This window comes from Acanthaster planci, linkage group LG09, assembly GCF_054643075.1.
Source record: "Acanthaster planci isolate LZ-2023a linkage group LG09, COTS_SCS, whole genome shotgun sequence".
NCBI classification, from domain to species: domain Eukaryota; kingdom Metazoa; phylum Echinodermata; class Asteroidea; order Valvatida; family Acanthasteridae; genus Acanthaster; species Acanthaster planci.
In genome coordinates this window covers 8,634,122-8,658,303 of record NC_141785.1, presented here as the reverse complement: position 1 = coordinate 8,658,303, position 24,182 = coordinate 8,634,122, and the positions used below count along the sequence as shown (strand labels likewise).

Below are 24,182 nucleotides of genomic sequence, written 5' to 3'. Positions count from 1 at the left end.
AAATGCACGGGGATGTGTTTGTACGTGTACATATACCTGTACATCCACAGTAAGGAAAATCTCCCAGTGGCCAGCTGACGTCTTTGGCGTCATGAAAAATTAACGGCGCATTTGTTCTATTGACTGTGCCTGCCAGTAGGTCAATGCAGCACACCCCTGCATGCATAATTTTGGCCAAAAGCTGGTGGTGTTTTAATTTCACATCGCCCCGGACCCTTTAACATGCATTGTGTGTACACAACTACTGTACATGTACATGAACTGAGCTACATGTACAATGTACAAAGTACATGTGCATGTACACTGTACTGTCACGTTCTGTGTATCTTGAACTACGTGTATGTACATGTACATGTAGTTACATGTACAGGCACACACACACATCCACTCTACATGTACATGTACATGTAGACCTGTATTAACATGTACAGTATACGCCATGCGTACCCGTAAATAAATTAATGGCAATAACATGTGCATGTACAATGTATGTGTAAGTGTACATGTGCCAGTACGTGTTTATGAATGACAGCCATGGGTGTTGGACAGAACCAATCAACATTTTTATTGGTGCTGGGCAACTGCAATTTTACTATAATCCAGACATGCACAAATATGAGATCAGTACCAATTTCTCCAACATGTACATGTACTTCATGTACACGCTACATACATGTACACATACATTTGAATGTAATTAGAAAATTCTTTTTTGGCAAAAAACTTAACGCCTTAACCATACGTGTACAATGTTTGGCTCGTCTTGTAAGTGTACATCATGTATATTTAAAGACAATGTACACATGCACCTACCGGTACGTACCGGTACCAGTACATGATATGCAATGTACAATACATAAAATGTAATTTACATGTATCTTAAGATGAAAATATTTATTTGTGTGAAACATGTGTGTGTGATCATACTGATGTCATCAGCAATGGAAAAGTCAAACATGTCTTAGGGGTCATGTTTGAACAGAAAAACATCTACATGTACATGTAGGTCCCACATGTTATTTTAGTCTCCCAGTCTGATAGAAAATGGCCTGCACCTTACATTTAAACCTACATGTACGGTACATGTACATGTAAGTGCACTGCTTTCCAAATCAAAGTGCTGAAGTTGTGCTGCCCAATATTTACGTTCTGGCTGAAGCCTTGTGGCAGTGAACTGGCTACCGGATAGCTCCCTCGAACCGGGTACTAGGCAACAGGCCAAGTGAGGAACACACTTCCCCTTTCCTCACTTTCTACACATGATGCCAAGTTTTGGGAGTGAAATTCTAGTTCTGTGAGATACTGTGGTAAATTATACATTGTATACAATGTACACGTAAATGCATCTGTACCAAACACATCATGCATGCAGGCCTACGGCCAAGTGCATTTTTAATGGGCCTTGTCAACAATATGGCCATTTCAGATCATTTCCTTGAATCAACTTCATTTATTGAACATGATGAAATCGGCTGGAGCATGACTATTTGCTACCAAAACAGGTATAGTCTCACTCTTTGAATTTTTACGCCTGCGGAATATAAAGGTGACATGACTTTTTATTCATGATTTGGAATTGCCGGTATGAGCACAAGGGTACCCACTGGAGTACAAGGGTACCCACTGGAGTACAAGGGCACCCACTGGAATACAAGGGCACCCACTGGAGTACAAGGGTACCCACTGGAGTACAAGGGCACCCACTGGAGTACAAGGGTACCCACTGGAGTACAAGGGCACCCACTGGAGTACAAGGGTACCCACTAGAGCACAAGGATAGTAATCTATCATTTTCCCTATTGTATCATCTGCATTCCCACATACCGGTATAACAAGTCCTCCAAACATTTTAACAGTACATGTACCAATACTTGAATCTCCTAGCTTTCGATTAAAGATGGCTGGCTCGAGATATAGGGCCATTTACCCAGTATGTGCAGAACTGATATGGCAAACATCCTTTGAGACAAGTGGGCAGATGGATGCAAATATACATGTACATGCATGTGGAATATCATAAACACCAGATTTCCTGTTGAGAAGAAAAATCGCTAAATACACAACACAGACTATGACTAATGCAAAATTTAATTTGAACTGAACACATACTGTGTACTGCATGTTACTTAGTTGTTAACATTAAGGAGTTTTGGGGTCCATGTTATAATTCAGCTACAACAAAGTACATGTGCATCCTTGTATACATGTACATGTGAATGTGCATGTACAAACTGTACAGGCATTGAAACTACAATGAACAATTCCACTTACGTGCATTTTGGTACATGTATTCATGAACATGTACACATTTCCATGTACATCATACATGTGCGTGTATACACACTGTACATGTATGTGCCAGTCACAAAATCATGCCGCATTATGAACATTACTGTACTTCTTTCTCCCCACGAAATCCCTACGCACACATGTAAGCACACACTTGACTGTACCGTACTTTAGCTGGCCAAGTTGCATGGCAACGTAAATGTCATTGCTGCCCTACATTAATAAACTGATCGTCAAGGTTACCGCCCAATTGGCCGTGGCCGTAACCACATCTCAAACTGCCGACACTAATCCCTGCCGGAAATAAAAAAGTGTGGAAGTGGTGTCTGCCTTTTAAAAACAAATGCCATCTTGGAGGAAAAGTGCACAAAAAAACCTAGGGGCGAAAAGTGTTTATCCATTCATGTACAGTACATTGCAATTTACAATGCAACGTTTACTGTGTTTACCAAAAAAACTGATCCGTTAATTCAGTTGAACAAGCCAAGTCCAGCATTCATCAATTAAGAAAGACTGAGACACAGGTGCATTTGATTGGCTTTAAAAAAATAAATGCAAAACTACATGTACCGGAGCATCTCCTCAACTAATCTGTGCAATAACTGATCCTACTATTTTATGACATTTGTCACAGACCAACAGAATATTTCAACCTTACATGTACATGTGCTTTATTGATATCGACCACTGGGACATGTATTTTGGAGCCTTCAATGCATGTGAACTTGTAAGATACATAATTACATCTTATAGTACATGAACACAGCTAAAACACGTGCTTTGGAAAGGTCAACGCTGCATAATTTTTCAATACGGTTATTTCCCTGCACAGGTACATGTACCAGTACGTATACATGTACATGTCGTCCGGCAACTTTACTACATGTAAGTGCTGATGGGGGCGGAGACAAAGATGGGAGTTGGTCGACAGAGGATTGTATACATGTTTCCTTTCTACTTTCTCATAACCCACCCTACAAAGTCATTCTTGCTGGGAATTTTCCTGTATCTTTGAAAATCCTTCCAAAAAACCAATTAAAACCAATGTCCTGTACCTCATGCACGTGTGAATTATGTACGGTAGGCCAGTTCATATGGTGCTTATTGCAATTTTAAGTGAACACGAATGCCACGTTGCGATGTGGCATCAAATGTTTGTGCTGTGAATTTGCCAAAGTTGAGCACATTGCAATGAGCCTGTTCGGTATTTCATCAAGGCACGGTCAATTGAGAGAACAAAGCCTACGTGCAAAGCTGGCGTGAGGCCACCCTGATAGGACGAACATACAGTACATGTGTACATTTGACATGGGTATTGCTTTTCCTAAATGACCTCGGACTTGCTTCATCTGAGCATGCGCTGTTGGAATTTACCAAATACATGTCCGCTCAATCATGTGAACTTCCCTCCAAATTCTGCATCTAGGTATCCTTTATCCTGCCAACTCCTCCAAAACCTCTTGGTGAATTTTGAAAGAATATGAGTCACTTTACATGTACATGTACAAAGAAGACAGGTCCATTCCAGTTATTTTCCTCCACCATTCATCACAGTAAAAACTGCCCATCAACATACTTCACGGCTCATAATTTAACGCCAACTCTGGTCTCTCTAATTAACTTCTACAATGATTGATTTCTTTCAATTTTTCTAGCAGAGCTTCATGTACAGTACTCGGCTTAGACCATCCACAAATTAAGTCTAAAATGCCATGATCGACCATTCCCCCCACCAACATTGTTCAAACAGCCGTCTCACCCAACATGGTACATGTACACAGGACAGACCAACAGAAATTGCATGACGTGTACATACTAACTGTTTGAACATGTATGGCGTGGAGCCATGTACATGTACATGTATGTTACATGTACCGGTACATACATGTACACATGTATAATGTACATATGCATGGTATGACACTGTGTCAGATGACTGGTACATGTACATGTATGTACAGTGTACACGTACTGTACCTGGTTCAGCCAACCACATGGCTATTTCATTAATCATTTTAATTAAAACTGCAGACAATATACATTGTACATGTATGACACCAGTATATGATTTTAAACAAGAATGTCAGGCTGGCATACATGTAATATATATCATGAGACTTGTGGGAATTGTAATTTTTTCATCAATCATACAATGGCAGTATAATTATTTTTAGGTTCAAACTTTGATTTTGCCATTATTTTGTGCATACATATTGTGCACATTTTGTACGGACTGTGGGTGGCTGGGCTTATGCATGATGAATGTCAGTCATCAGCCATGTGATTACTCCTCGACCAATCAGATTTTGCATTTTGGGAAGGCACATGTACCGCTATACATCAATACAATGTGCAGTGCACTTGTACAGATAAGATACTGTGCAGTGCGACCTTTATTCAGCAAATATGAAGAGTTTAAACAATTAAAATCGGAACCTGACTTGTCCATTGAGATCCCTACAAAAAAAGAAGAGATACACGTACATGTAATAATGTAATGGAGATGTACATGTACCAGACTACTGGTACAGTACATGTGATGGATATTCAAAACACTTCAAAAGTACATGTACCATACATTTTCCAGGCAGACTTCGTCATTTTTCCATTGCAGCTGTAGAACTTCACAATTTGATTCCACTGGGTAAATCTAAAAAAAAACTGTCTGAACTATTAACTATCATAAATATCACTGTGGCAGCGATAACAGATGTTGTCTTTGGAGTGTAATGACAAGTGTCATTTACCGGGGTATGTACATGAATATATATGTCCTAATCTTAATCTCGACAACGATGTCAATTAAACTGGGGAGGAGGACAAACGCCAGTACTGTTAGGACCTACATATACATGTACCTAGGATATGGGCTTTATTCACAAACTGAACTCAAAATGTAAAGAAAAAGCATACACGAAAAGGCATTCCACCTGGTACAGTAGTCTTGTCTTCCCAAAAATGCTCATATCAGCAATCTTTGGGCATTGAAACTGAATCTCTAGTTGTACAGTGATACAGATGGAAACTCCTATAAATATCTTCTTCATTGTCTGAAAAAAATTACTAAGTAGTTTTGAACAGTTGGTTACGGGTACCTGGTACTATAATTTAGACCTAGGTCCTGACACCAATGCGCCGGTGCTCATATTTTTGATGCACACCCCTACAAAAAAGTGCGTTACATATACTGTACCGTACTTTAAAGTCAAAAATTTTGTGCTTTTGAAAGTCAAATTCTGCTTTCTTTCGCTTTACTAAATTTTGTGTACAAAAAACTGTATGTACAGTGTAACTGTACAGTACTGTAGGCCTATATTTACTGTACATCTACAGGTATCTTTGGCATAATGATACGTGTAGGGCCTACACGCACCATGTCACTGTGATCTTGGACTGGTCCCTGTTCCCATTGATTTATTCATAAGCTGTGAAACGTCTGGGCACTATGTCAGGAATGGGGACCAGTGTGATCTCCGCGGTGCAGAGCCGGAGGAAATCAATACCAAATTCGAATTCTGCGATTTCGCAAAGGAAAAACAGGAGGGGAAATGCTACCCAATGTTGCTTTCAAAGTGAGTTAAACAGTGAAATTGAGTTGTCATTCCTAATTTGGGTTCATATTTATTTGATTAACTGTGCAGAAACAATCAAAAATATTCATTTGTTTTTTTTTTACGAGAATTGCGTTTTCTGCTTTCTACCCGCAAATCCGCAATTTTTGCAGATTTTCCGCAAAGCCGAAAACTCTGGACTTTACTTTAGCGACTGCTGAATCTGGACTTCATGTATAATGAGACAAGCCACACTGTACTCTACTAGTACATGTAATTTTGATGTTCTAGGGAGATTGGAACACTACTGTCCAGGATAAAAATTATCTAAAAAAAAACCCAAAAGTGTCATTCATGTTACAATAGGGGAAGAGGAGCGCTAAGGGCCTGTGACGTACCAAGGAGAAAAAAAAAAGAAGGACCCGCGGGAACACACAGCTACGGTTTGCAGTCTCTGGACAGAAAATCAATGAGGCAACATGAGCACCCGGCCTCTGCACAGCCTGTCTGCTACCTGCTCCAAGCACACCACTGCGTGACTCTGACACCCTGCGCATAATGTGGCGGGCAAGCAGTGGCATACACTGCACACCCACACACACTGCAAGTACATGCAGCTCCCTGTGCCATCACGGAGGGCCTTTTTAAAGAGAACTGCTAGCAGATAGAAACAAAAACCACAATCGATATCGGCAATCAGCCTGTGACTCCAAAAGTGCGACTGGCAACGTCAATAATTTTCAATTCAATTTTACAAACCTCCCAACCTCCACCCCCCCATCCACCTTTTCTTCCCTTGTGACAAAATTATAAGATCAGGTCCTGGGTCACTTTACTAAGTGGGGAAGACGCTACATGTATATGTGTGAATGGCAAGATACATGTACATGTATGCACATGTACATGTGTCCATGTACCTGTGTACTATAAATGTATATCTGTACTATGTAAATGTACATGGATAGTAATGCAGGGCAGCAGGACTCGGCCATCAGTTGAAATTTCAATGTAAATTGTTGATACCTTTTAAAGAAAATTCACTGGGTTCCAGTAGTTTAATCATGTGGTCTACCTCCATGGTTTAATTCAAGTAAATTCATTTAACTTCGAAAGTTACTGGTACATGTAGGTATGTCGATGACAACTGTCAAATATGTACATATAGGTGATGCACAGGACTGCTGTCAGCAGCTGAGAATTGGGTACACATTTCTATATGATTTCAACAATTTCAGTGTAATACCGATATTAGTTGTATGTAAATTGTGTCTGTAGCCTGGCCCACAAGATGCTCACAAACCCACAGGCAATACAGGGTACACTATGGGCAGATGGGAGAGTCTCTTTCAGTTTCACACAGTACATGTGCATGTACATACTGTACATGTACATTACATGAACAGGTACAAGTACTTGTCCCTGCTTAACAGCTAAACTGCAGTAAGTTTCACGCATAGATCTAAAATATATATGTACATGTACATGTAACATGTACAGTGTTCATTTTTAATGTACAGTGTAGATACCTGCAGAACACACACAAAAAGCAACTGCATTAAGGGTTTGAAGGTACAGTGTGTAATGTACATCACTACACTGAAGTGCATGCAATCTACATGTACATGTACGGTATGGGTACACACAGTGTTCATGTACATGTAGGCAGAAATATTCCAAGTCCCTACATGTACATGTAAGAGTACAGTAAATCTCATATGCTGGGTCATCTTTCAGCATCATACATGTACATGTACATGTACAGTCATGTGTACATGTACATGTTTGTGTGCACTGGCAAAATAACTTGAGCGTTCAGAATGCTAGGAATACTTGTGCATGCACATGCAGTGTAAGAATGTCGAGTACCAGTCCGTACGTGTGTGTGTACACGTACCCAACATGTACACCCATTCAATATTCCGGCACATGTACATGCATGTATAGTGTACCTGTATCTGAACTGTGCACTTGATTATCATGTGTAATGGTATGCACATTCAGTGCTCCCCATGCGCGCACAAACAGACACAGACTGTACCGCCAATACTAATGATGTACATGTACCAGTACTGGTGCAGGGATAAGCTGTGTACCCACTGTGAAAGGTGGCCATGACTAATTATGAAATCATCGCTGATTCACTTCTAATGCGTAAAAAATTCACAATCGCCTTCCGACTCCCCTCCAACGCCACAGGCAGTCTATTTATTTTCTGGGCGGTTGCATAACAGCCCTGGGTCGTAAGAAACTGCCATGGGTGCAGTGTCATCTCACGCAAAAGGTTCCTTAATGAAGACTGGGAAACGGGGTGACGGGAAACCCGAACTTCTGAGAAAATTCGGTCTTAAAGGGTACATGTACATGTACAGGTAGCTGCAATCAATTTGTTTCACTACAAGCCTCCAAAATGCACCTATGTGTCTCAGGTAACCTTATTTTCAACTTCTGTTTCACTCTTTCCAAAAGGGTATTTTACTGCCTTTTTGGATTTTATGCTAATGACTATTTCGACATTCACGAGCAAAAATGTGATGCCATCCCAGGAAGAAGCATCAATGTTACATTGGTTTGTACAGAAAACAGCATTTTTGTAGATTCTGCTGGACTCTGCTTTCTCTTCCTTGCCGAGGCACTGTAAGGTAATTTATGTGCATAGCAATAAGAAGGCATCCCTCCCTTTCTCAGAAATGTTGTCAGTTAGTTCTGGGTTCACAATTTGAACAGAAAAGCCTATGCACTAAACTATGTCTTCCCGAGAGGATTTCACAGCAACAGCACCCGCAGTTGTCCAGGAAATCATGGATTTATTTTAATGGTTCAAAACAGTGCACCAAATGGGGAAGTAAAATAGCTTCCACTGAAGAAAAATACCGGCACAAAGTTGAAAAAAAATGTGTCCACACGTAGGAAAACTTCACTGCAACTACACTTTATGGGGTGCACAAATCTGAGTGCTACTTTGTCTGCTCGTCCAACTTCCGCTGCAGGCTGCCACCCCTCCCCCCCCTCCCGGATCTTGGATGTCCCTACATGTACCCCATCTTCTTGACACTTGGCACGCACGTCCCACACATGTACACGTACCAGCACTTACAGAGTTTCATCTTGGATTAAAATATCTACATGTCCATGTACCTGTCCTTTCTTATGCAATGTTTAAACTGCCTATCCACTCCCAGCCATTTTTTTGGAACTGTTAACCCCTTGATGCTGTCTGAGCGCATATGCCATTATGCTGAATACTTTAGAAAAAATTATACAGATTCATTTTGAAGAGTGTACCGGTATTAAAGATATATGCGAAATAAATGGGGGCTTTTAATGTGCAAGCAAAGACTACCGGTACCTGTCCTGAATAATTTTGACTCAAGACTGGTGGACAGGTGGCTAAATGTGGCGCTGCATGTACAGTGTACCGGTATAATGCACACTCAATTGCGTACAGTTACATGTACGCACATTTGCAGTCTGGAGTATTACCATATTTGGACGGCCTATTACATGTATATCACAAATCTCGCACAATCTGACCAATCACAAGGCTTGTTCTATCAGCCTACATGTACAACAGAATGTGTGGGTGTTTTCATGTTATAGGATACTTTTCTTAAATGTTGCAGCATACATGTATGGAACAAAACACGAACAAAAATTGCTGTACCGTACATCAGTAGGGAAAGGTCACTATGCCCATATGTGGTACTAATCTAGACTGACCTATGACGTTTCAATTCAGTCGAATGTCACCAGGTTTTGCTGTTACAGTCATTTCAAATTGACACCTTCACACATGTCCGCCCAAGTGCATTCAGCATGTCAGTTAACATTTTAGAATGACCTGACTTAGAAAATGGAATATTTTATAAGAATGGTAAGTCTGATTTTTTTTCTAAAATTGTTATCAACATGATTGTACATGTACACTGTGCAACGTTTTTTACTGGAAAAACTCCTACAAGGATTGGAACCAAAACATGTGCACTGCAACAATATCAGCCATGACATCCTATCCATCATGAGTTTATTGCCTGTCCTCATATTCATGTGAGGTTCTGATGCAAGGAGGTCAGGTGACCAAATCCATCAGCGACCGCACACTTTCTGCGGTAATGGCTGCCTGTACATCAGGTCACACTGTCAATATTTATATTCATGCACCTGGATATCTGTAGGATGTCTTGGCCATGTAGGGGTAGCACTACCAGGAGAAACTACATGTATATGTATGTAGCAAACAGGCAGTGTACATGTACATGTAGTGCCTTCCAGGCTTAGGGATGCACCACCTGTTTATATAGCGGTACCTACCTACTGTCCATATCATGTATCCAGATTCTGAACCAGTATATTTGTTAATGCATGTATACAGCTGTTTCACTTCCTTTTTCTTTTATGAATATACATATACATGTATGCTGTACACATGTACGGTCATTACAATGTCCATGTGTGTACACGCTGTATACAAATGCCTGCTCTGAAATAGTGTTTTTTACACTGAATGTGTACACATGTATGCATTAACTCTATCCATCAATCCAGTGATTGTTTTACTGTACATGTACATGTACGTACTGTCATTATTCTTTCAAATTTCTCTTGCCTGTTTTGATCAATAAAATTCATTCCCAAACCTCCTAAATGTACTCCATGGACCAACATTAAACTTTCAATGTAAAAAATCGTGTCATGAGAAAACACAATCACTGGAACTGTACTAATTTATTCTACTGTCAATTTAACCCTTCATGATGTACGTATACATGTACCCAGTAGCTGGGTAGCAACCCAGTAGCAACTGACAAAACGAATTACAAACAGAAGCAGTGGAACAAATCTTCTAAATTTGAAGTCCTGTTTTAAAAACTCAAATGGACAGAAACTAGCAAATATAAAGTAATTATGCATACACGTACATGAACTCAAACTTGTGCAGCAATTTAGAAAACAAACTGGTAAAGTAACGTACATGTACATGTATGTGTAGGCCTGTAACATGAATGGACCCATGGTGAAAGAAAAGAGGTCATACTGTCAACTTTGACAGTTCGAAATGTGTTCATGGCACGTGTACATGTACCTGTGCATTACATTTGTGTACATGTACACTTTATCTCCATATCATGTGAGGTGTAACTTTACAGAGCAGGCACAGATCCCCCGCCATTTGACAAGCAGTTATATGTAGAGATACATAGGCAGCTTAAACACACAGTACATATTGGCTCAATATTTGGCAGGTGGGGCAGAGTAAATGTCATTCCGGTGAGCAGACAGGACGGAGGCTGAAGGCCAGTTGGGGATGAGGAAAATTAAAATCAGCCGTTTCGTGGTACATGTGCATAAATACAGCTACCATAGTTTGGACACATGCTCATTGTTCAGTGACTTAGCGGTACAATTCCAAAAGAGCTGGCATTTTACTACCGCTATACACTGTACCAGTGTACCCGATAGGCATGTACATGTACCACAGATGTGAGGACTGCACACACAGTAACAAGTACTGTAGTGTACCTTGGGGGTCAATTCATTGTGGGGACAAATTTCTGTCCCCAAGGAAATAGTCCCCTTGAGGCAAGGCATGGCACGCCAAGGCACATGTACATGGACTGTATACATACATGTACCGGTATCCGTCCGTGCAAAAACAGCTTAAACAAAATGTGCATGAAGGCCTAAATTTAACATACAGGTACATGTGCCAGAAGTCTATGACATGCATGGATCATGGATTGTCAATTGAAACAAAGTATTGTATAGTGTGCAGTGTGCACAATGATTAGATGCAAGAAAGTACAGTCACATGAACAAGGCAAGGACAATGAAAGTACCTTGTATGTACATGAACATGTATGAATACATCTAGTGTATTCTGACGCATTTTGCCCAAACTTTATTTCACACAGCAGTAAAATGACCCCTTGGTCGGGTACGACTGATCACAGACAATCCAAACTGGCCATAATCAAGATTGGCTTTGTTTACAAGAGACACACCTCCCCACAATCCCCCCCCATCTCCCTCACACCACCAATCCCAGCCCACATGCACACCTGTCCTCTGCCCATCCACCATCCCCACCCCCCATCCACTGGCCAGACATGCACACTAATTCATGTCATAATGTCATTACAAATTCCAATATCTGCAGCGATACTCGACAGATGTTAGATATGACAGATGTTGGATGTTGTGCTGTTGTTGTAAGGGGGGGGAGTGGGACATCACAAAACGGTTCAGCGCGGCTCACACAAATGCACATACACTGCACACTGTGCATGCAGGATTAGGCCCCGAATGCGATCAATACAGCCTCTTGCTTTCAATTAATAAAAAGCCTATACACTGTATATCCATTACATTTTATGTAGGGCACACATCTACTGTCCGATGTACATGTACATGTACAGTGTAAAAACATGTACACTGGTAAATGTACATGTACATGTATCTTTCTTTGGAGACCTGTAGTATAGTAAATTTGAACAAACACGAGCACAGCAAATATCTACAATGTTCAGTACCAGTGCTAAAAAGTATCTAAACAATTTTTGCATACATGTACGGACTTGTACATGTACATGTACATACATGTCCAGTACATGTACATGTATACATGAATTACATACCGGTACAAGTAGTCACAGAAATGTATACACGTTTACAATGTACATGTAATTCAGTACATACATGTATATACTACACTGTACATACATGTACATAATTACGGTACATGTATGTACATGCATACATGTATCGTACATGTACATGAACGGTACCTGTACATGTATACATGTATGTACATGTACATGTATGTACTGTACTGTGTAGAAGTATACAGGTACCGGCACGGTACAATAGACCACAAAGGAGTACATGTACATGTACATGTACCGGTATGCCTACTGGCATGACCAGTACATAGGAATGTACACGTACATGTACATGTTTTACTGTGTGCATAGAAATTCAGGTACTACATGTACATGTACAGTAAATCTTGTACAAAAATGTATTGGTATCGGTGAGTACATGTACATGTACACGCACTGGTAACACACTCGTACATCTGGCTAACATGTACAATGTAAACACGGCAATGTTTTGCAAGCAGGAAAAGCAATAACACCATACGGCACACGAAAGTTTTGCCAAAAATTAACTCAATGCACAAAATGTCACAGCGCTATTTACATACACGTATCAAGCGACAACAGTTGGCTAACCTTTCCATTAACCGACAGATTGAAATATCATATACATGTACATGTTTATGTATGTGATTGTATTCATCATCAACATGCTCATCGACAGCCCCCTACATTTTTTTCTAAACCGCAGAAATATTTCGAATAAAATGAAACGAGCAGCCAGGAAAATATTAATTTCAATTGATTTTCAAGGGGATAAGAATACCAAATGCTTGGATAGAAGGATGGAAATACATTTTTTGTAAATTATATAATTTTTGTATCAAGAACATACATGTACATGTACCGGTACATGTGTACTTTAGGGTGTCCTGGAGGAAAAAACTTTATCAATATGCGCATTTGAAACATCTGATAACAAGATGTATCAAGCCACTGATTACATTTAATAATCTCATATATTCGAATTTGCCATTACATATCCATAGTGCGAATATCATTTAATTCAAAGTACCCATACATGTATGTGTGTTCTGTTGCCTGAAGAGCCAACTGATCTGGTGAGCGCAAGATTTATGGAACACACTGTACTGGTATTCCATGATTCAATGTCACGATGTACATGTATACTGTATTTTATACTGGCATGCTTCAATGCACAACTGCATAATGTGTAATATACTGTTACATGTACATGTACATAAACATGTACACATGTGTACATGTACACTGTAGCTGGTAACAAGATGTGTGGATATGTGTACATGCACATGCAGGCAACATGTCCTTTCTCTATGTTCCTTCACATACATGTACAAAAATCCCTGTACATGTATGTTTTACACAGTCCCTTCCCCGTGGTTTATCACTTCTCGGTACGCAGCGTGTGAGCAATGAGATGTGAAAGGGTCGGTGTGCCCAGCCACCCAAGCACCAACACTCGTGAGGTTTTTTTTTTTTTTTTTGCACATCACTGCTCCCTCCATCATGCCGCGCATAATCGCTTGCCGTCACAGTAGTTTCTCGGCTGAGAGCAATGAGGAGAGGAAACGTGAATGAGAAGAATCGGCCCAGATTCCTTTGCTGCCCTGTGCTGCATGCCTACTGGAAGGAGGTCAGGGTTTAGTGTGCCTTTATTTTTCAAACCGAGACTTGGATTGATTTATGTATTGAGATGCGTACAATCACTGGGTATGAATATGTCTGGGACTTAGCACGACACGTACAAAGTGTACGGTGTACATCTGTGCATCAATGCACATGCATACATGTACTGTACATGTACTGGTACACTGTAACTTTTAGTTAGGCAAAGATTTGTTTCAGAAAACCTAAAATCAACAATACATGTACCCTTTAAATGGAAAATTTTTTTCAGGTTTGTTGCGTTTCGTTTCTTTAATGCTGTTTGCTGTGTTTGGTTTTGCTACTTTGTTTTGTGTTAGTTTTTTTTTATTTTTAGTTCTGGGGAGATCAACATACATGTATTTGGATCAATTTGGCTTATTCACATACAGTGTAGATGAGAGAGACTCTGCTACACGAACACATACCGGTAAGATTAAAACATCAAACCCTCTTTTTTTGATTTCTGATATGTTTATTTTACTTCTAATGTATTAAGATTTCTCAAAAGAAATTGTCAAACAAAATCCTTGCACACTTTGATAATTTTTTCCTTTGACAATATACAGAGTCCAAAGACGTACATGTATACATGTACCAATATTTGCAGTGAATAGGATTTTTACCTGAAGCCTTCAGTGGAACTCCCACAATGCTGTTCTGCATTGCATTGTCTTATTAAATAAAGACATCTTGGGATTATTTAAGAAGTCAATGAGTCTGTCAACAGATATGGTGTGCAGAATACCGGGGTATCTCATCTGCTCATTAAGTTTGTATGTACTTGTACAATAAACATGTTTTCCATCGTTATAAAACATATTTTACAGGACTACAATATGCGTCATACCCCTTCAAACAAACAATGATGCCTTGAAGTCCAAATCTTTAAAGCCAAATGAAACTTGACATCAAGAACGTTTACACGGTGCACACAAGGTTCTCGGTAGAGGCTAGAGCCCATACCGAAGAAGTCAGGGTGACCAACTATGAATTGAAAACTGAAACCTCACTTACTCTCATCAGGCTGCGGAGCTGAGAGAATGTCGCTGTGCTTCTTCTTGACCTCCTCAACATTGCTGGCAATCTTGTCAATGTTATTGCGAATTTCTTCCACCTAACACAAGAAAAGGTACCGGTAGTTGTAATAAAGCACCTCCACAGGCAGAAAACCATCTTTGAAATGTTTTTTTTTTAACTAGAGAAACCAATTCTCAGAGCTCATCTTAAACCATCCTAGCAGGACTGCCAGATTTTATAATTAAAATTTCAGGGTAGTCAAAGAAACCTGTGCCAAGTAAGTTTCAGTTTCAGGAAAAAATTGTTGATGCAAGTCTGCATACACATAGCGGGCAATCTTGCCTGACATTTCCGGATTACTTGTAGTTCCAACTTAACGGTGGTTAACTGACTGTAAACTGGGGATGTTTCAAATCAGATGTATCAAAATACATGTACATGCTTTCAATAATTGACTAAAGATTCTAGATACATGTAAATGTGTACACATGTGGGTGACATCTATACAAACTGTAGTCAATATGGCATTGCCTTGGCACTTATAATTTAGACCACCTGATCAAAGACAAGATGTGGTTTGGAGAGACTAACTGGAATATGTTCACTTACATGTACAGTAACATGTACAGTATGTACATGTATATGTAAATTGTTTGCATACTGTACTGGTGCGTGTATTTGCAATTACAGAGAATGTGTGATGACAGGTAGACTTAAAATCTTTCCATGCCTGACTCAGACTCAACAGTTGGCATTGAGTCTTCTCAGGTCTGAATTTGTGAAGGTGCCTCACATACAAAGGTACATGTACATGTATGTACAAGAACTGAACTTGGCCTGCTTACTGTAGACATCACTTTGTACATGTACACGTCTAATGTGTACGTGAACATTAAACACAACCCCCCAAGGGTTGCTGGCCTTAACCTTCCCATTCACACAAAGTTAAATAGCCATATGGGACTTTGTGCACAGAGGTTGTTGGACTTTGTTTTTCTGAGGTATGCCAAACCCAATGCAAAAGCCAGCTGTTATGGGTCTACCAGACCTATCTCCACAGAATTAAACACTTCGCTGCTGTTTAATTCTGTGTGGTTAGGTAAGGTTAGGGTTAAGCTGGAGTATCATATGCAAAATGGCACTAAGTGCAAGGATCTCTTGCGAGGCAGACATTAAGCAAGACTTAAAAAACACAGTGACGTCACGCTTTGTGTACCTGTGCGCATTCCTATGAGGGTGCCATGGATCGTGTCCCACTTAAGGAAAGCGTACACATAAACAAAGCGTGTCATCATAATGTTGTACAGAAGGTCTCCTGACCTTGGCCAGCTTTGGACTTGAGAAGGGATTAAGCAATGGAAGCGTTTGGAAATTATTACCTGCTCAAAGAACTCATCCATGTACCTCTCGCTGTCCACGTTGACCGACACATCATCTGGCCCCACATCATCTTCATCCCCCTGCAAAAGAATACAAACACTGAAGAGTGAAACCTGGGAATGAATCCAACAACCCTGGGCCGAATTTCCAAGGGTTGCTCCTAAAGGAGGCGGTACTACAGAATAAACAAAAGTGATGAGCAGAAATGAACACGGAAGCTGTCTGAAGCAATTACTCTGGGTTCCTAGACCAAAAGATTCTGGCCAAATACATGTATTTCGAAAATTTTAAAAACTTAAATGTACGCAAAACTGCCTTTCTTTCATTACAAGTATTTCCCAACACACATACAGGTGCATACTTAATTTTGATAGCCTTTTTCCAGTTTTCTTAATTTCTCAATTTGATCTTGACTACGGTACTTACTGGCACTTTTGTATAACTTCTGACAATGTTGACTTTTAAACTAACAGACAAATGCATCCTGTATCCCACACACATGTATTATGCGACACACCATTGTGTCATGTTCTACAAATACTGTCAATAGTAGCTACATGTACCAGACCTACACTGTACAATTTATACATGTCTGAAGAATGGTCAGGTCAGGGAACCAGACTAAGAAGTGATATGCTCAATGTGCACACTTGTTCATGAAATTCTACATGTAGCTGGTAACCCAATTCTCCAAAAGAATTCATGTACATGTACTAGTCAATGTACATGTATTTCCCTTGCCCAGCAGATTTGCATCCTCAGCACAGCCATTTTCTTTTGAGCAACTACCAATAGCTCTTTTCAGACTCAAAATACATGAAATATTGGTACTATGCTTACATGCATGTAGTTTAGCATAATTTTAATCCATGTCAGTACAAGTAAGTTTCAGACATCTGTCACTTTCCATTATTGCAAAATGCCAAATATTTAAAAACTTAGGCTATCATCCAAAGCAAAATGAAGGGCATCTGTGATCATGGAATAGTCTGCGAGTAAGGTCTACCCTATGAGAAGGCCGTATGCCAACTCCCACACATGCTCTGTTCCCCAATGACCTTGCCTTTTGGAAGTACATGTACTCAGTACTGTACCAAACTGACTCATCGGCAGGAATTTAAAAAAAAAACAAAATGAACATGTACTGTACATGTACCGGTGCATGTACACCATGTACATTTAGTGCATTACATTTGATACACATGCACTGTACATGTATGTATTTTGTTCCAAAAGAATTTCCCATTCAACCCCACCAGAGTTCCTGCATTTCATAATTTCTAGTGTTTAGATATTCCAGGGATTTTTTTATTCATGAGACTAACAGGCAATGAAAGCAGGCCAAAATTTGTAAGACACCGTCCAAGTTTCAAAGTACATGTACCAGCACACTGCTCTTTTCACTTACTTTCCTATAGTTCCACATGTGCGCACGTACATGTACGTGTACAATGTACACGTACGTTTCGGTACATGATGTACATGTGCCTACACTAATGTACACAAACAAAAGTCTACATGTAAATAATAAGGGGATGGGCAGATTAATTCAATACTACTTTTGTCCTTGCTCATATAATAGAAAAAAAATTGCGTATACATGTACATGAACAAAAGTATACCTGCAGAATGTACAACGTTCGTGAATGAATACATGTGCGGTCTTCCTATCACAAAACAGACAGCTAAAACGATGTGACTTCACACACATGTTACCTACATGTACATGTACTGTAGGTACAGTACTGTACCGGTACATGTATTGGTACTAACATACATGTAAATGATACCGGTATGTTAATGCATATTTGCATATTTGCTTAGTCGAAAGAGAGGCCAGAACAGCAAGCTGTGGCATAATGCATGTATTCTCAGCTTAGCAACATGCTTGCATCAATGCACTCGTAAACAAGGTAAATGTGGAGTGTACTTGTGCATGTACATGTACAATGCACATGCACGGAGAATACTGGTACCGTAGGAGCGCCCATTACATGTACATGTATGTATGTGTACATGTACACATATAGATAGCAACTTCTATCCAAACAAGCGCTAGATTCCCTACCCCAGCTGATGCTATTCAGGCATGGCCTAGCATCGCAATAAGCCTTTTGCGATTTAAATTTGAATAAAATCTGGTACACTGAGTTATCTGATTGTACACTCCGTACACTAAAGACACTGTTGCTACATATTACATGTACATGTACCTTGTGATATGGGGCAAGCTTTTCCATAGCAACCACCATCTCTGGAATGGACTGGTTCCTTTGTGCCCTTCTTATCCATTGAAAACAGTGTATTGGTACAAGGTGTCTCTTACGTAATGAAGCAGAAGCTTGCCCCAAATCATGAGGTATACATGTACAGGTACACTGCAACAACAGTGTCTTTAGCATGGAGAATTCAAATTATTATATTCACATGAATTTAAAGAACTCGGCATACCGGATGTTATTCAAAGTTATGTTTACATGTAACTCGCAAAAGGTTTATTTAGTAACAGGTCTGTGAACATCATTTGACACCCTGTGCACAAAACCTATGAGCAGGTTTCCCTGCTAAATGTGACCTATCAGGACTTATCACTTTCTGGTGGCTGATATGACATTGCAGGGAAACTCTCCTCAAACATTGTAAGGTAAAATTAGTGAATGTCCATGTCCGGAACTCTTCCCAAACACATTAGCGAGGAGTTAAGCACATGTGGATGTGATCTCGCCGAAGCTTGACACGGACGGCCACTCTTTAAGCTCAGCATGCATGCTTGTACACGAAGCCCGCCTTGTGTCATGTGTGTTTTCTCAATTACTTCATGCCTCATAAATCCAGCTTCAATTTTTCAGCAGGTCTTTTCTTTCGAACAGCACGGAAGAATATTGCAGGTACATGTACCTCTAGGGTTTGTTGCAATGAATTAGTGTGGATCTCTGCTTTCTACATGTATTGTTTTATATGCGCATGTACAAAGAGTACATGTACCTGTACGTGTACTGAGCATAAAATATTTCTGAAGTACCCAAAATCAGGACATGGCTTTAAATGGAGACATTGCTCAGTGAGATGAGTGAAGATGTTGATTTAACATGAAGTTGATATTACACACGTGTAAGTGCGCATCATGAAACAAACCCTTAGGTTTGTTATTCTTTTTTTTTTTCAGATGTGCCAGCATGGCACTGAACATGTGCACTGGGTGTTCTGGGGGTGTGCAGAGGGTGTTCTGGGGGTGTGCAGACGGTGTTCTGGGGTGTGCAGAGGGTGTTCTGGGGGAGAGCTTTAAAAATTTCACCACCAAAAATTTTTGTCTGATGCCATGCTTTCATTGTCATTGTGAATAAAAAAATTTGTATTCACGAGATGTGATTCAGACCTAGGGCAAATTAAAACTTGACCCACAAGAAAATCCCCCAAAGTGGCAAATCATAAAAACCGTGCAACATCCTGTAACTTACTTTACATGAATGAACATATTCAAACATTTTTAAAACCTTGAAACTGTAATCTAGAAAAAGTATATCATGATCCATGAATCCAACCCAGACCTTCATGGTACTTCCAGAGCTGTAAGGTTTATACACATGTACCTTAGAGTTCTGGAAGTACCTTCATGGTATCTGATGCTACCAGTACATACATGTATACATCACAAAATCCCTCAGGTTACATGTATGTCAGCATGGTTTAACACGTTTAACCCTAACACCCCAGAGTGATTTAGGAACCACACCCATTCAAACAAATTCCAACACCATATGGCAAACTGTGCACAAAAACTGTTGGACTCTGTTTATTTTGGGTATGCCTTAACCCATGTTAAAGCACAAGCAGTTTATGGGTACAGTACCCAGTGTTACAAATTCACACACTTTACTGGTGTTCAATTCTGCGTGGTTAGGGAAGGTTAGGGTTAATGCTCAATGCCGACTGCACACAAAACATTACATGTAACCTGTTCACTACTCATACATGCAAATGGAGCTGGCAAATACATGGCACACTTTGTAAGAAAATATCCAAAAGCCATCAACTGGCAGATTTTTCAGAAGTATGGCATTACCGATACCCCATACAATGACATTTGCAACATACTCGTGCAAATTACGGTAATGTAGGTTTTATGACAGACGATCCAACCCGTTTGCAGACGACATTGTTCCTCTTGCTTTGGTGACATCCCATGTTCTTCATATTATTTCATATAGGGTTTTACTCAAGCTACTAAAACATTTAGTGTAGGCCCCAGTTAAAGAATAAATTTTGGTCAAAGTAGGCCGTACTACATGTACCTGCACGAATTAAGGGGATGAGCCGACATTAGCGTGATCACATGATATTTCACATACTGTTACATGTAAACATGTAGGCCTATGCTGTAATCATGGCCATAATGGTCATGATGAAACTGCCAACACAGTCATTCAGTGTACAGTGATGTACCGCACACCTAAATCATATGCATTGCAATCAGATGCACAGGCAATGGCTAGCATGGCTAGTGTGGGGATTTTTTTCTTGACACAAGCTCAGTATATTACCCTCTTAAACGATCCCAGTCGGTCTCTCATCTTGAAGAAACCACAGTAATATTCCTACAGAGATGATCACGAGTGTATCTTCCGAGGAAAAGCAGCATATATCCGGCGATGAAGGTTTCCCCGCCCGTGCCCACACCTAACGATTTCACCCAGCGTAAACCCAACGTCCGCCATTCATCTTCGGTGAAAATTCGGTGTAGGCGTAGTGCTCTGATTTTGGCAGTGTAGTTGGTGCTAAGCGTGTTTTTGCATCAGTAGTGTGGGGAAAACAAAATGCGGGTAGGTTGGTGTATGGCAAGCCATGCGGACTAAATTCGGGGCAGTGCTAGTTGACAAAGCTTTCGGGTTCTGTCGAGAGAATAAGCTTGATATGCCATGATGAACCCATGCCACAACAGGTATGACGTCATAGATAATGAAAACGGCCACTTGTCCCAATACGGTGATGTCGAGAAAATGGCAAAATCAAATTTTGTGGGCCAACTTCAAAAAAAGAATAAACATTAATAATGCTCTGTAGGCATCATCGGTCTACTACCGTAATAGCTTGTCACTGAACACCAAAATCCTGGTCACGCGCCAGTGCCATAGCGAGGTCATTTTGACTGGGGAGTCAAGGGTAAAATAAGATGGGGTGCTGTTTCTTGCTTTTCTTCTTTCTTAACTGTTTCTTGTCCTTGTTGTTGTCGTCATTGTAACCACCTCCACTTGATCTTTTCCTCGATCCATAAAATCGAACAGTGGGGATGGGTGGTCAACATCATGTTTATTATGGCTGCACTTTTTCATGGCTGCAAAATTACTGAAGTCCACACGACGCTAAAGGCAAAAAGTCAGTACAGGGTAAACGGACGCTCGGGAAATAATGGGCACTCGTGGGTAAAGTGGGCGGGGGCGGGGTTAAAAAACACCTTCCCCCAATGGTTGTTACGCCACTGACTCTGAGTCTAGAAGACCTATTCTTTCAGAAGCAAGAACGCATACAGTCCGTCGCGCCAATCTCTTGCGTACCCCACACCTTTTGTCAACAGTTCAATTACGAGGGGGGTATTGATTTCATTACGAACAAGATTATTCTGAACAGAAGAGTGGTTATAATTCAGTGTTTATTTGCAATAACCCGGATGAATAGCGACCGTGACTCACGGTGGGAAACAACCCTTGATTCGGCTGCACCTATCCAAGTTTGATGGAAAGCAGAACGTGTAGTTGGTATTTTTTTTCCTAAGAGGCCCTCTTTCGGCCCTCTTCGGTCAGTCCGAGTACCAGCCGCTTCGGCGTGTCGGTACAACAAATCGCGAATGGAATCAACTTAATTGTTCATCGGAGAAACTATCAACAGAACGATCAACAAGTGACTTGGTCACAAAAATTGCTTGTAAAAACTCTGAATAATGAGCATCATTTCGAGCTAAGAAACTGATGGGAATTTTTTTCTGTAAATACTTCAAAATAATGGTCAACACTGTTTAACTAATTGTATACACATTAAACGGTTTGATTAACCCTAACACTCCTCAATCCTTCACCTGTTGGAGGACTGAGGAGTGTTAGTGTTAATGGTATGACACTTGTATGCCGTGGTCACAAATTTCAGGATCTGAAAACTCCAGATTCTGGCTTAGGGGGAAAAACAGTCATTCCTTTCTCTGTTCTTTCTCTGTTAAACTTCTTTATGATGTGCAGTATTTTCAGCAAGTCGACGAAAGAATACATAAATACCACCAGACTTTGCAAGGCTCTTTGTATTGAAATTACACAACATTACAGATAATCAGGAAGTTATTGAAATAGCAACGGTAAATTAATTCTTTCATCCACCAAAAAGAGAGGTGACAGTTACGCCTGAACGAAAATAAAAGTGTAAATGTTTTCTAGGTTGGAACGAGAACGGAACGTGTTAGAAATTTCAACATGTGAACCGGGACGCTTAGGTGAACTCGAGACGGTGTTGTGCAAAATAGACCGTGAAAGTACAATTGAGGTTGTAAAAATATGCAATAAAACATAGAATACTGTAAAATTCTGGAAGTATTCCTAAATTAACTATTATCATTAAGGTATTTTCGTGGCCTAATTTTGTAATTCATTCCAAACAGGACTTACATTTCGGGCGAATAACAAACAATGACTATATACTTGCTATTCTCTCCTTGGCCGAAAGCTCGAATCAACCGATGACTAGAACTATAAAAATTCAAAAGCCAGTACCTAAAAATGACAAATAAACGATGTGAAAAAGGTGCCTCACTGGCAACGGTTAATATATACATTTATTTTTGTCAAATAACAAGCTCTTCGCTGTATTATGTTCTAGAGGAAGGACAAATTCAATCATCGTCTGGGAGATCTGCGTTTGGGGCATCCTTTAATAGATATGAGGGATAATAAAAGGCATCAACAGCAGCTCCATCGGTCGTCGACATTTTGCCAAATATGTAAGGAGTTCTGGCGAAATGACAGAATTGAGCAAAAGCCGAAATTCTGTGGTTTTATAAAGAGAATAAGATTCTTCGCAGAGTGCCGTTTGCTGCATTTGAGCAGTGCTCTCTTTTGAAATCTTCCGACTGTTTAAACGACGCAAATAGCGATCCACCAAAGAAATATATTGACAATTTCAGGAAAAAGACTTCCTGTCAAATGGAGGTTAGCAGTTTAAAAAAATGAATTCCCCTTTTTAAAGTCAGGTCGTTTCACATGTAATCGCACGAGCGATCTGTGCATCTGTATAATGAGCAGCGCCCTCTATTGTATGTCCATCCGCCCCGGTACAGCCGGGCAATTTATCCTTTCTCTCTCCCTCCCCCCTCCATTCGCCGGCACAAATTTATGCCACTGGATGTGATCGAGCTCTGCTCGCCTTAGAGCCTCGTTATAGTGATCGTTTTTTTTTTTCATACTGAGTGCACTTTCACGTTGGGGATCGCAAAGTGAACAAGTTACATTCAGGAAACCAAAGGTTGAAGGTATACTTACCTCGATGTATTTCTCCAATTCTATCTCAAAGCTTGATCTATGGAGACTGCAATGGCTCTACACAGACTCAAGTTTGGGATCTCCCGCCAGCCTGAGCCTGTAGGCCCGGGCAGCAACAGGACCGTGGATCCAGTGCAGAGTCAGAC

The 24,182-nt window shown here is 40.3% G+C and overlaps 1 protein-coding gene across 4 annotated transcripts in view; it reads right to left on the bottom strand.

Moving 5' to 3' along the window:
- Window positions 1-21,273, bottom strand: part of LOC110980631 (syntaxin-like) — a 55,063-nt gene extending 33,790 nt beyond the window's left edge. For 3 of the 4 annotated variants that reach the window (XM_087140919.1, XM_087140918.1, XM_022237499.2), the window contains exons 1-3: window positions 21,061-21,273; window positions 16,519-16,599; window positions 15,137-15,236 (exon numbers count right to left, since the gene is read on the bottom strand). In XM_087140919.1, the coding sequence (XP_086997045.1) occupies window positions 15,137-15,236; window positions 16,519-16,599; window positions 21,061-21,090 (211 nt within the window). In that variant the 5' untranslated portion in view covers window positions 21,091-21,273. The remainder of the gene's footprint in view (window positions 1-15,136; window positions 15,237-16,518; window positions 16,600-21,060) is intronic. The other variant, XM_022237498.2, reaches the window with a different exon arrangement.
- Between the last annotated feature and the right edge of the window lie 2,909 nt (window positions 21,274-24,182).